Source organism: Apteryx rowi, unplaced genomic scaffold (genome assembly GCF_003343035.1).
Source record: "Apteryx rowi isolate R43461 unplaced genomic scaffold, aptRow1 scaffold_704, whole genome shotgun sequence".
NCBI classification, from domain to species: Eukaryota; Metazoa; Chordata; class Aves; order Apterygiformes; family Apterygidae; genus Apteryx; species Apteryx rowi.
Genome location: NW_020450988.1, coordinates 96,079 through 108,374, shown reverse-complemented (window position 1 = coordinate 108,374; position 12,296 = coordinate 96,079). Strand labels below are relative to the sequence as shown.

Sequence of the window (12,296 nt, the reverse complement as noted above, 5' to 3'; positions counted from 1 at the left end):
GAATCTGTGATTCCTTTAAGTAATGAGGGAGTCAAAGCTTAATGCCCCTTCACCCTTCTAAGTACTGTATGTGCCATGTGTGCATGAATAGTTTTTTCATTATCCATTTACTGTTGTTCAAACCTAAGGGGAACTTACGGTCTACAAACCTACAGCAATCTCTATCAATTGGGCTTGTCATCTTTAGAGTACCCAAATATGCTTGCAATTCAACTTGTATGTGGTGAAATTCCATACCTTTCAAAGCATATCTAATCTAACTAGTATATGTTACAGCGAAAATAAACACTGGGATGATATTAAAAATGTCTGAGAATAAAAAAAAACTTTAATTCTTCATGTATCTTCTTGTATTTTTTGCCAAATTTCATCATTCCAATGTTTCTGGGGCAGAACTATTTTACAAAAAAATGCGTGCAAGAAAAATGTGACCTTTACCACAAGATATTAAAAATGAAACTATTTGGAGTGTTCCAAGTAGGCTAAAAGCTACCAAGCATCTGCAATGAGCCATGGTAGCTGAGGGTAAATCCCTGATCCGTTGCCATCTGGCCTCACAGCAGCCAGAAGAGCAGAGGACCCTTCTCTGTCTGCCTTCACTAAGAAAAAGTCAGGAGTCTGGGTCAGTGGAAGAGCAGGAGGAGTCCAATCTACCCTGTTATGGGCCTTCAATACCAGTTACTCTGGGTAAATCTGGAGTCGAAAGTGCTACTGATGCAAGTAATAGCAGCAGAGCCACCTCTCAGCTTTCTTCTAGGGAGGAAATGACCTCCATCACAGGTATCTCCTCTGGGCACTGGTAATTTTTAGGTCTCTGTGCTCTGTGACTGAAGCAGATTAAAGTATCTGGCTCAATAATATGTTGTATACATTGTCTTCTGAGTGTGAATAAATAAGATCGTGGGCTGCAAGAAGTAGTTTCAGGAACAAGCTGCATTGTAGAAACATATTCTTCTCATCTTGTTTTACTTACTTACCCTGTTTGTATCTAGCAAAAAACCCTCCACCTCGCAAACTGCTATCTGTCCTTAGTTTCACGTACATGCTGTCTCCACTGGAGCGGATGAGTTGTGGTATCTGATTCCCACAGAATTTACCTAGCTGCTTGGCATTGCTGCTGTTACCATCAAATACCTTCAGATTAAAAAAAAAAGAGAAAGGAGTGGAGAATTTCATAGGAAGACAAATGTGTCAGTTCCCACAAAAAATATAATCTCGGTGATTCTGCTTGTTACAGAATTTGAGAAACTAGAACTGTTTCAACTTCGACAGTACAATCGTGAATAACTACTGAATTTCATAAAGCTGGTGGCACTACAAATCCAAGCAATTTCTCCCTGCCAAAATGTGTGCTTAGAGATTTTTTCCCACTAGGTGCACAAGAGGTTAAATAGTATTTCTGTTCAGAGGAAGCCTGACAGGCATTTCAGAAACAAGCAAATCAGTGGAACAACAGGAAGCCAGTTATCAAATACTGGCAGATTTTGAGGGTCTTACTCACCAAAAGGGGGAAAGACTGCACTCCATTTCAACTCTGATACAAATATTCAGATTATTTACGCAGCAATTTGAATATGGAATTTGGGATTAACAATAGGGTTGTTGTCCCTACTGTGCCCTTTTTCTTGTAGTTTACAAAAACAGCATACTATAAAGCCTTGATCTAAAACAAAGCAAAGTTAATAGACAGATTCTTGCTTCAGTGGCCTTTGGATCTTGCCGTAAATGTTTTTCTTACCTGTGTGCACCCATACAGACACTGCTGCCTTACCCTTCACTGCTCTCTGATACAAARGTAGCAATTCAGCATGGAGCTTTCCTATTCTGGGTCTGCTCATGTGTGAACACTGGAAGACCAGGACCATGTGTCTTTCTCTCTACCTTTACATTCATTATACTCTACTTAGCTGCTGGCTATGGAGCAAAGAGTCATAGTGTACATACTGTAAGGTAATCGAAGTCACACTTTGGGTGATATTCTAGATGGAACTGTTCAAACTGGATTTCGAATGGGGTCCCTCGGTTCCCCCTCAGCAACCAGTAGCACTCTGAGTTGTGGTAGTATGGCATAGGGTAGTTGGGAGACATAAAGATGCCAGACGTTGTTGTCAAAGTCCCACCACAACCTGAAAAGGGCAAAGAAACCATACCAGCATTTAACACCCAGACATTCCAGAAAAATAATACAAGGAATAGACAGAAATACTTTGTYCTGCAACTGGACCTTTAGCTAGAAATATTTAATCTAATTTGAAGACTGTTCCTGTAATGTAGATATTCTTCAAAGAGAAACCTTACTAAACCTCTCCATTGCATCCTTGGTTACCACTAATTTCCTAAACACAAGAGAAAGTTCGTGTTACAATATATCTAGAAAATGGTATATCCTCCCCATGGAGAAAAGAAATCCCATAGATCAAGAAATATGTATCCTTGATCTAAGAAATGTGAATATATGATGCTATGTAATTAGCAGAGAGATTTTAGGAGATGGGAGGCAGAAAAGATGCGGTGAAAAGGAAGAGAAATTAAATAGAAACAAAAGATCAAAAATGAGATGTGTAAAATGGTTTTATATTTGATGCGCTCATTTTACCTGCTGATGTACCATCCCAGTGTGCTGAAAATCCCTTTCTTGTGCCAAACACATCACTTACAAACTTTATCCACAGCTTGTTACCATGAGAGATTATAACAGGAGGCAGATCTGCACCACAGTATTTTCCAAGAGGGGGGGAAGTTTCATAACCTCCATCTCTAGAATGAAAGAGAGGAAAAACCTTGAGTCAAAGAGGGAGAGCAAGAGTAATGTTAATAAAGCATAAATTTGGGGATTCTTCCAGGCCTGGGGAGAACTAATCCTGGCTCCTCATCTTCCACAGAAATACAGCTACTAAATACTGGAGGGGTCTTGCCGCTTGCAGTAAGAGGCCCTACTCTCCATAACTGCATGCTGGGTATGTCCAGTCGGTTCCTCTCATCAGCCTGTCCTGAGCCTGTCAATGCACTGAGAGACTCAAGAAGCATCTCAAGGACACGAGATGCTGCAGAGGCAGGACCTTACAGCGCATCCTTCTCTGTCTTCTGCAAGGTAGCAATCATGGCTGGAACCAAAGGTAAGCTTCTAATATGAAATAAAAGAGTTTGCCCACTTCTCACTGTTTAGCCAGGCCCAAAAACAGATGAGCTGACCTTTTCCTTTCTCTTAAAAAATAAAGTGTTTATTTGCCATGATACTAATAGCAACTCACATCTCAAAACTGATATGAAGCACATCTTGAATGATTTTCTTGGCCTTTACAAATATCTCTAGAGCCAATTATTTCCAGTCTTTCGATTAAGGAGTAGCAATATTTCCTAATTCTGTAGGCAGGACACACATCCAGTGTTCTGTTATGCTACCTACGCACATCTCATGGGAGAAAAAAAGATGGTGCCAACCTGGTTATCAATTGCTCTACAATCTTAGGACAAGCACTTTCATATTATAAATATCGTACAGTTTATTAGGATAATAATAAATATATTTCTATTTATATTTAGGTGTCATCTTAATATGATGTTTGTTAAGTAGACAGTAAGACTTTCAGCTGTATTTTCACAGGCTTATACCTGCTTTTGAGAGAAATTTCTAGTTAGGCCACACCACTCTTGAAGGCCTTTTTCTTGCCATCTTCCTGGCTTAAACTGCTCCCTGAGACTTACTGTCTCAGGTTACTAGCAGCTGAGGAACTGTGCCAGAACCCCCTCTCGCTTGCGTCCCAGCCTCTGCAGCTGTGGTCAGATCAACAGTTTTCTTAGTTGACTGAATGCAACTTATTACAGGACACCTCAGGACAAGAAACCAAAGTGGCACCTCATCTGAGGCTTATGTGCCTACCCCATTTAAGGGTATCAGGTTTGAGGAAACAACTTGTGAAAATCCAGTCATGCCAGCAGAACTGTGCTGAGCTACATTTAGTAAGGATCTGGCCCCATATCCGAAAACCTAATTAATGTCACTGAGCTCTTCACAGGAACAACAGGGTTAAAGCTGTGCAATAACTGAGTGCTTTCAGTTCCTGAGTGAAAAAGAAAACAGTTATAACTCAGGTCAACCCTGAATTAATGTTTTAATTGTTTAAAATAAAGTTAGATTAAATATAACCCCAGGTTGTTTTGAATGAAAAAGATGAAACAGTTAGAAAATATTGAAGTTTTTCATAACTTTCTCCAGTTTGCATGTACAGCTGAAAACAACCAGCTAATTCAGCAGGAATTCAGTATCACAATCCAACCTATACTGCAACATCAGCAAAAGATTTTTGTTTTGTTCTAAAAAACAGTACCAAGCTCTAAGAGGGACCTTAAAGAGGAATAAACCATACAGAGTATCTGGTACAATGTTCAGGATAACATCATGCCATGTTTTATCATCGCACTCATAGAGGTCATGGAAACTAATGGTACACTCAGAGACAAAAACACAGTAGTTCCGGAGATATGGTTCACCTGAGAGCTGGCTCATGAGGAGAAAAACTGGGTGCACTGGCACTCCAAAGTGTAAATCGCATACAACGACACGCCACAGAAAGGAATCCTACTTGGCACGGCTATATTGTAAGCATGCACCTAATCTTCCTACAAATATTGCTTTCTACCTCTTGTATTTGTCTCTGTCCTGTAAAATTTACTACATATCACTGTGCCAATTGCCTAAATTTAATGATGATGCCAGCGTAGCAAATATCACAGATTATTTACATGTTCCTAGTGCTGCATCACAGAAGAGCTGCTGTTTAAAGACTATCAACCTAAAATACACAGAATACATCACAAAGCGAACAATCAAACTCTTTGTGTCTGCACTAAGTAACACAATCAGAGCCAGGACATGGGAAGGCTCTGATTTTGTCTACACAAAATGCACTCACTCCCAGAACCGCAATTTGCCAGGTAGGAAAGGGGAAAAAGGAACAGAACGGCAGGAGGAAAAGGTGGCATTTAACGTTCTCTGATAGACCCTTTGTCCACATTGCCAGCACAGGGGTATAGTTAAAACTACAGCTTCTGCACATGCCTAAGTGGATTTGGCCAACTTCCGTGATTATCAGTAATAAGGACAAGAGAAATAATTAGACTTGCCTGATTTCTATATAATCTTCTGTACAGCGTTTATTCCCCTCCAAGGCGAAGTCAGTGAAGCGCAGCACAATTTGTCTGTTTATTCCCACTGTGATGCCATATATGCACTCTGTCCGGACAGGGTAGTTACTGGGATAGTTTGGAGATGTTAGCATGCCAGTTCCACTACTGTATTGGTGTGAGCACACTTTGAAAAGAAAAGAAACACGTACATGGTTACTTGAAGATTCAGTATATTCACTGCAAACAAAGCCATGCTCCAGAGAGGTTTGCTGGTTGTGAATGAGTTTAATATGCATGCTAAACTGGCAGGAAACCTAATTTTCCAACAGACAGAGAAGCAAACATCCTGCACTCCTGTGATTTGTAACTCATCTTGAACACATCCTACAGCTGATTGTCATCACTGTATACCAAAAACAGAATCCAGATTTTGTACAGAGTTTCTTATTTTTTAGTTGATTTGTCTAGCTTTTACCAGAACACTATGCCTGTAATAAATACGCAATGTAAGAGTAGTTGCAGCTACCTGAGTTGGCTGTGACCTAAAACTCAGGTAAGCAGAAAAAGGAAACTGAAAAGGATGTCTTGATCAACACAAGAGGCAGGATTCCTGATTTCTTCAAAGCAGTGGTGGTGGAAACTGAATGCACTCTTTAGCTATAAGGAGATGCTGTGTTGTTCTCAGGCATTCCCCACAATCAAACCCAGGAGATGAGGATTTTATATCTAAATTTCTTTTCCTGTTTTCTAGGCTATAAGGGACAGTCAGCTGAAAAACAGTATAATCCCTGGACTTTGAGGACAAAGCAGTTCTACTTGAAGTCTTATACTAAAATCAGTTACATCAGTTCTGTGACCACCAAAGAAGCATCTTGACATTATGAGCTAGAAGGAAGAAAATAGAGTAGAGTAAGACAGAAACTGAGAAAAAACTAAAAAGAAGCTCTTCTGAAAGCACAGTCATGCAGACTCGGAATAAAAATATCTTCTATAAAATGCTACTTGAACACAAGACTTATTTTGGAGAGAACTATCTTCATATGTTAGCTGATCTCAGGCCAAATGACCTTCATAACCTGGCTGTAAAAAGGGCAAGTTGAAATATGAGCCATATGAGACGTTTCCATTAGAAACAGGGAATCTTGATGCCACTGTACAAAGTAATGGTGAAACATTACCTGGAAAAATGTGCATAACCCTGGTCACTGATATTCTGGAGATCAAATTAGCACAAGTACTGAGAGAGATTGTAGAAATGGTGGGGAATTAGGAGATCATCATGCAAGAGAGAATAAAAGAGTTGGCTTGTTTAGTTTAGCAAATGAAGGACAGGAGGGAATACAGCTACCCTTACATAGGAAGCAGGAAGGAAGGAAGAGGAGACAGAGTTAAACACCAAGAAGCATGAAGAACAATAAAACTAGAGCACTCTCTAATTATAGTGCAAGCTCCAAAGTTTAGAAACTGTCCATGAATACAGATACACTGAAATTAGGAGAAAGTTTTAGGAAGTGAAATTCTAGAGCAATCTTCCAACCCTTGTAACAGGGGCAAAAAGGGCAAAAGAAACACCTATTTTTAAGATATTGTTTAATTAATTTGATTAAAAGGAAGATTACATGATAAAGGTCTTTGCAAAAAAAAAAGGGATAAAGTTGTGGGCTGGATTTGATGACTCGGGGGGTTCATTCTGGTCCTCAGTTCCCTTATATCAGATCCTACAGGTTGCAAATACAAGAAATGAATGTAGATTTCTTAAAGACTTTCTATCAAATAGGCAAGGTTACACTACTTACAAAGTATGATTGAGAGAGTGAGCAGAATACTATGCTTGACTTCAGATTTACTTAAACTGGCTCATGCAGACTCTGAAACCTATTCTCTAACATCCCACAGCTGCAGTGTAATGACATTCATGCATAATACTTTAATATGCATAATAATTTAGGGGAAAGGGATGAAATCACAGCTTAGACCCTCCATATTTAAGGCTGGTCATTTCCATGGCTGTTCCCTACCGATTCTGAGTTTAACTACTAAAACACTTCTATTAGTGTCAAAAATAAACGGTAAAAAGGGGTGATTTCTGAAAAAAATAATCTTTTTTTCCTGTCATTCTTTGTCACCTGAAAGGTCTTGTCTTTTGTTAGAAATATTTTCTGTGAGGCGGGGACCCCCCCAAGCTAGATACCAGACTCATGTTCCTAATTCATCACAAGGAGAACACAGAAACATGACACAGAAACAGGACAATAGTTTTCTGCTATGGGCAGTACATTGTTAATTAACAAATCAAAAGTTTTCATGCACAACTTTACCTAAAATCATGATCTATTAATTTCTTTATCTATAATTTCAGTCATTGGTGTGTTTTATTATAAATATGCTCAAATATATGCATATAAAAATCATGTTAGTCATGGGCACCTTAAAAACCTTACATTGCCTTATAAATCCTTATTATGCCCTTGCTGTGCTACCAACTCCCATGATGTTTCATTATATGTAGGGTTTATCATCAAAACTCAGATCCTGAAGTGATACGATTTCTTGAGAACTCTGCATGTAGGATTAGAAATGTGACTTAAAATGTGACCCAAATTTATCCTAAAGGCTCATCACGCAGAAAATGATTAAAAATTAAAATGAAAATGTATATATATATTAGTTTACTGATTTTTAACTTATTATTACCTCCTGACTTTCGAAGGGTGAGTGCTTGACTCATGAACATTTAATACTAGGAAGGGTAGCAATACTGCTTTCTTATTCACACAGAGGCTGAGACCATTAATATTAGCCTTCAGCCTGGAGAATATTAAAATTGATGTGCTAGATAAGGGCCCTTAGGGTACAATTAGCAACAGGAAAGCCAATTTATTTTTATCAGCTTTTAAGAACAATTTCCACAGAACTGTCCAGGTTGTCTCCCTCACCAAAGTTTGCTTTCCTGGCAGTAATCCATATAAAACTCAAATCCAAAGTGTGCTGCTTTAAACTGAATGCTGTGTGCTGCTCCACACTTTGCATAACAATCTTCTTTATGAACTAAGAAGAGAAATACAGCAGGTGGAAAAATGACTGTCAGCAACATCAGACCTCTGGCTACAGTGAAATAAATCCAGTTGCAGACTGAGCATACCCTGCTGTAATGATTAGGAAAAGCATAAACACATCCAAGGCACCCACATTTTGTGTCAACCAACTCAGTTCTGGTAACTGGATTCATTCCTGTTATTCTACATTTAGCAAGAGAGCTGGCATTCATCTTTTGTACTCAGCTCACTAACACAGCATATGAGGGTYGGCTATATGGGGATGTGCTTGTGCAGTGATAGTTCCTTCAGAGAAAAGTATCAGCAAAGCTGGCAAGAAAAAGAACTTTGGATCCTTTGCCAAAGCTCAGAATGCGGTCTAACTCCATAAGGTGATTGCTATATGCCTGGAAAAAAATATTAATTCAGTTTATTTTGAAGACACTTCATGAAAAGAAGAAGACGGCAATTGTCCAGAACAATCACACATCTTGCTTTGCCCGTGTGTGAGGTTTTTAAAGCTATTCAGTCTGCTTTCTGATTTTGGTACTGAGCGTGTTTGCTCTTCTGAAAAAAAAAAGCCATAAATGGCAGTAATCACTGTAATATGGCCAACAGGGGAGAAAAATGCCAGCTTTTGCACTCATTCAGTCATGCATAGCACAGAAAATTCTATCCGTGTTTTATCCCCATAAAGAGATATTCATCGGTTGCCACAATTCTAATTAATCAAAAATAAGAGAAAGCTATAGTGTCATATGTAAAATGTTAGTTTTCTTTCGACCTTACTCTGCCAAAGGAAAACTCAGACCCATAACTATTAGCCCTTTATGTAACATTAGGCATGTTTAGAAAAAAAGGAAGAAACTATCACATAAAGTATGACCCTCTCCACAGGCAATGGAAAAGCACATCTGCACTTCAGGGCCTTCTGTTACTACTGCTGGCGGACACTGACCAAGAGGGCACACAAAGGTCCTTTGTAGAGTGTTTCAGACCCAAACTCCTTAGAAATACTAGCTACAGCTTGTACTCAGCTAWCGAGAAGAAAGACATGCACAACTATATATTGCCTGCAGTTGCACTCGGGGACCATTTTTTAAGTCCACGGGTTCACAAATGCTTTTTTTTCCTTCATTCTTCTCAAACGCTGACTTCTCCAGTCAGTCATTGTCAGTTAAAATACATCACAAAACTGAGCTATCTAAAATCAAGTTACCCCTCATGATTAATCATGTCATTCACAATTCAGGATGATAAAGATGAAAAATTTTAAATTTCACCAAAGTCAGAGAAAGACCAGAAATAAAAATTTCATCAGGAATGCAATCTGCTAAAAACCTCATTAAGGCTGACTGTCCTTAGCAGAAGGGATGAAATGTAGTCTTTTTAATGAAAAAAAAACAAAGCAAAAAAATAAATTCCCAATTATTTGTAAAGAAGTCAGGGACAATAAAATACATATACTGACTCTAGCCCTAATCCTGTTGAAGAAGTATGGCCTGGATCTTTCAAGATGCTGAGCAGCACTTCCAGTCAAGATTGAGCCCTTTCAAAGATTTGTCAACGATTTCACACGGGTTCTTTGTGGTTCAGTCAGCCAAGATGGGCAAAGGAAAACCCCCAAATCTATCATAATGCTTATATATCTGTTGTGTCATTCAGCAATATGATGTTGGTCTAGCCCTGGACTCTAGGACTCTAGCTATTCAAACAATAGCTTGGTTTCCAGGTGACTTTCTCCTTGAAAGACAGAAAGACGGCCAAGAAATATGGTTGGCCTGCATCCCAAGTATACACAGTTCAAGTGGGCAATATACATTTTAAACAACTGAGTATCATGTGGACATGTTTGACTGGATGATTTCCATTCATATTCCTGCCATTTGAGCTATTCACAGCCACTAGCTGGCAGACTGCTAAAATAATTGTTTGTGCCTCGTGGACCATTGCCATGGCTGTATCCCCTGGCTTTCAATTTACTTTTTTGACCAGGGAATAAAGCCTTGCTATTATTTTCAGGCCACTCTTCAACTAATAAATATATCAGAGATAAACTGTACTAACACAAATATTGTTTGCTTAAAATATATGGGTAAGAAAAGTAGCTTCATTTTACATAAAGGCTTTTTTTTTCACTCCTGCTTACTCTCTTTTCTGTGAGAATGTTGTCCATCTTCTCAATAGTTCATTCTCTGTAAAATAACTCCAGGCAAAGGCCTATTGAAACATCTAATATGAACCAGAACAGCTTTGACCAGTTCTGATATTGGTTACACTTTAGCTGGCTAAGAAAACATAGCTCAAAATATGAAGGATTCTTGCTGCACAGGAATCATTATTAGAACCATATTTTTCTTAGCAGAAAATGAAAATAGGCAGCAGATGTAACACAAAAATAATCCATAGCTTATCATAGATATGATTATGTTCAGCAATTTGCTACCTTAGTGTAACTGGATATATATAAAACTAAATTTGATATAATTTCAGAGGAGTGGGAAGTTGCTTCTTASAGCAAAGTCCACATACACGTGTTCTCCTTCTCTCAGGCCATTGCAGCTTCAAAACACTTTATTCTTAATCAAAACTGAATGTTAGCAATCCAGTATTTATGACAATTTTGTAGTACTACTATGTTTACGCAGGGACAAAAAGAAACAAATCTCTGTAAAGAAAACGGATCTTAGTTTCAACTTCTCTATAAGGTTATTATTTTCAGTTTCAGTAATTACTGCTACTTTGCCATACTTATGCAAACTGTAGTGGTTGATATGAAAAAAAAAAACACATTTATTCTAGACAGCATAGTTCTGAGTCTGAGTGAGAATAAATTGAGAATTAGCTCTTTTGTAATACTTTTGAATATAGTGCCGGCTTAGCTGAAGAATAGTAAAGATATGTGTATTGCCTATGGGGAAAGAGACATATTAGCCCCCAAATTGTATCTGTTGCTTAAAGTTTGGATGAAGAAATTATGTAGTTCTTATTTTATATAAACATTTTATGTAGTTTCTAGCTATTAAAATTATTGAAGAGAAGACAGCCTTGCATTTTTAAAGCATACTTTGAAATCATTCCAGGGATGGTGTTGATATGGTTAAAACCTTGCATGATGCCTATGGCAGTGCTTTGGACAAAAGATGAGAAAAGCCAGTCTCTGTGGTGTTAGTGAAGGAGGGGGATGTGGAAGAGAGGAGGCAGAGTAAAGAAGCTGACCAGAAAATGTTGTGAGATAACTAACAAAACCAGAGAAGCTGACAGGGTTGCACAGGGACAGAATACAGGTTAATGCTGAGCAGAGAACTTGTTGGTCTTGATAAACTGTGAGAAGAGCTGCTACAGGAATTGTTAGGAAGGAATGACCTTTACCCAAGAAATATTAATTTAAGGTAAGGTAAAGGACAAAATACCACATTAACAAGCAACAAAATCACTTTTACAGAAGTTATGGCTGGCACCTGCAAAAACAGACCAACAAAATATCTTTTTTACAAGGCTGATAATTGCACAATTTCTCATTAGCAAGAACTCAGAGTTTTCAAACTACAGTCTTTCTTGGAAAGATTTTTAAAAGTAGAATTTATTTTTGGCCTATTATTTTCTAACAAAGAGAAGATTCCTCTTTGGAATATGTTTCATTAAATCTTAATTGTTTTTACTGACTTTCTGGTTTCATGCCAGATAACACAAGTATGAATGAAGGCAGCTGAGAAAAAGGATTATTTGCATTTATAAGTTATCTGGTGGTGAATAAAAACACACTGGCAAAATCTGTACTGGTCTCGCCTACACACATGCCTGAGAGATGAAATAACAGCCAAATTGTCCAGGCTGACATTAGGAAAGTAGTTATTTTTCACAAGATAGAAATTAGAAATTTTGCTGTTTTTAGATAAGCTGGAGAAACTAAATAAAAAATAAAAAATAATAAAAAAAAAACCTAAAGATACTAAGGGCAAAAAAATGAGCAGCCATTGGTAATCTCTAGCTATATAGATGAATACCATGAATTTCTGGTATTCATCTAATAAAGTCTTCATAGCCTGCCCATGCACACACAAAACAAACCAGCTAGAAATTGCTTAGTGATGGATAAACAATAACCCAGGTACAGATGTGTTCTCACTTGTA

At 38.1% G+C, this 12,296-nt stretch overlaps 1 protein-coding gene across 7 annotated transcripts in view; it reads right to left on the bottom strand.

Moving 5' to 3' along the window:
- CUBN (cubilin) overlaps nt 1–12,296 on the bottom strand; it is a 155,866-nt gene that overhangs the window by 105,875 nt on the left and 37,695 nt on the right. For all 7 annotated transcript variants that reach the window (XR_003256944.1, XM_026087135.1, XM_026087136.1 and 4 more), the window contains 4 exons: nt 5,125–5,311; nt 2,597–2,757; nt 1,945–2,126; nt 978–1,134 (listed from right to left, as the gene is read on the bottom strand). Coding sequence is in view for 6 of the 7 variants with exons in the window: in XM_026087135.1 (XP_025942920.1) it covers nt 978–1,134; nt 1,945–2,126; nt 2,597–2,757; nt 5,125–5,311 (687 nt within the window). In the remaining variant the exon portion in view is untranslated. The remainder of the gene's footprint in view (nt 1–977; nt 1,135–1,944; nt 2,127–2,596; nt 2,758–5,124; nt 5,312–12,296) is intronic.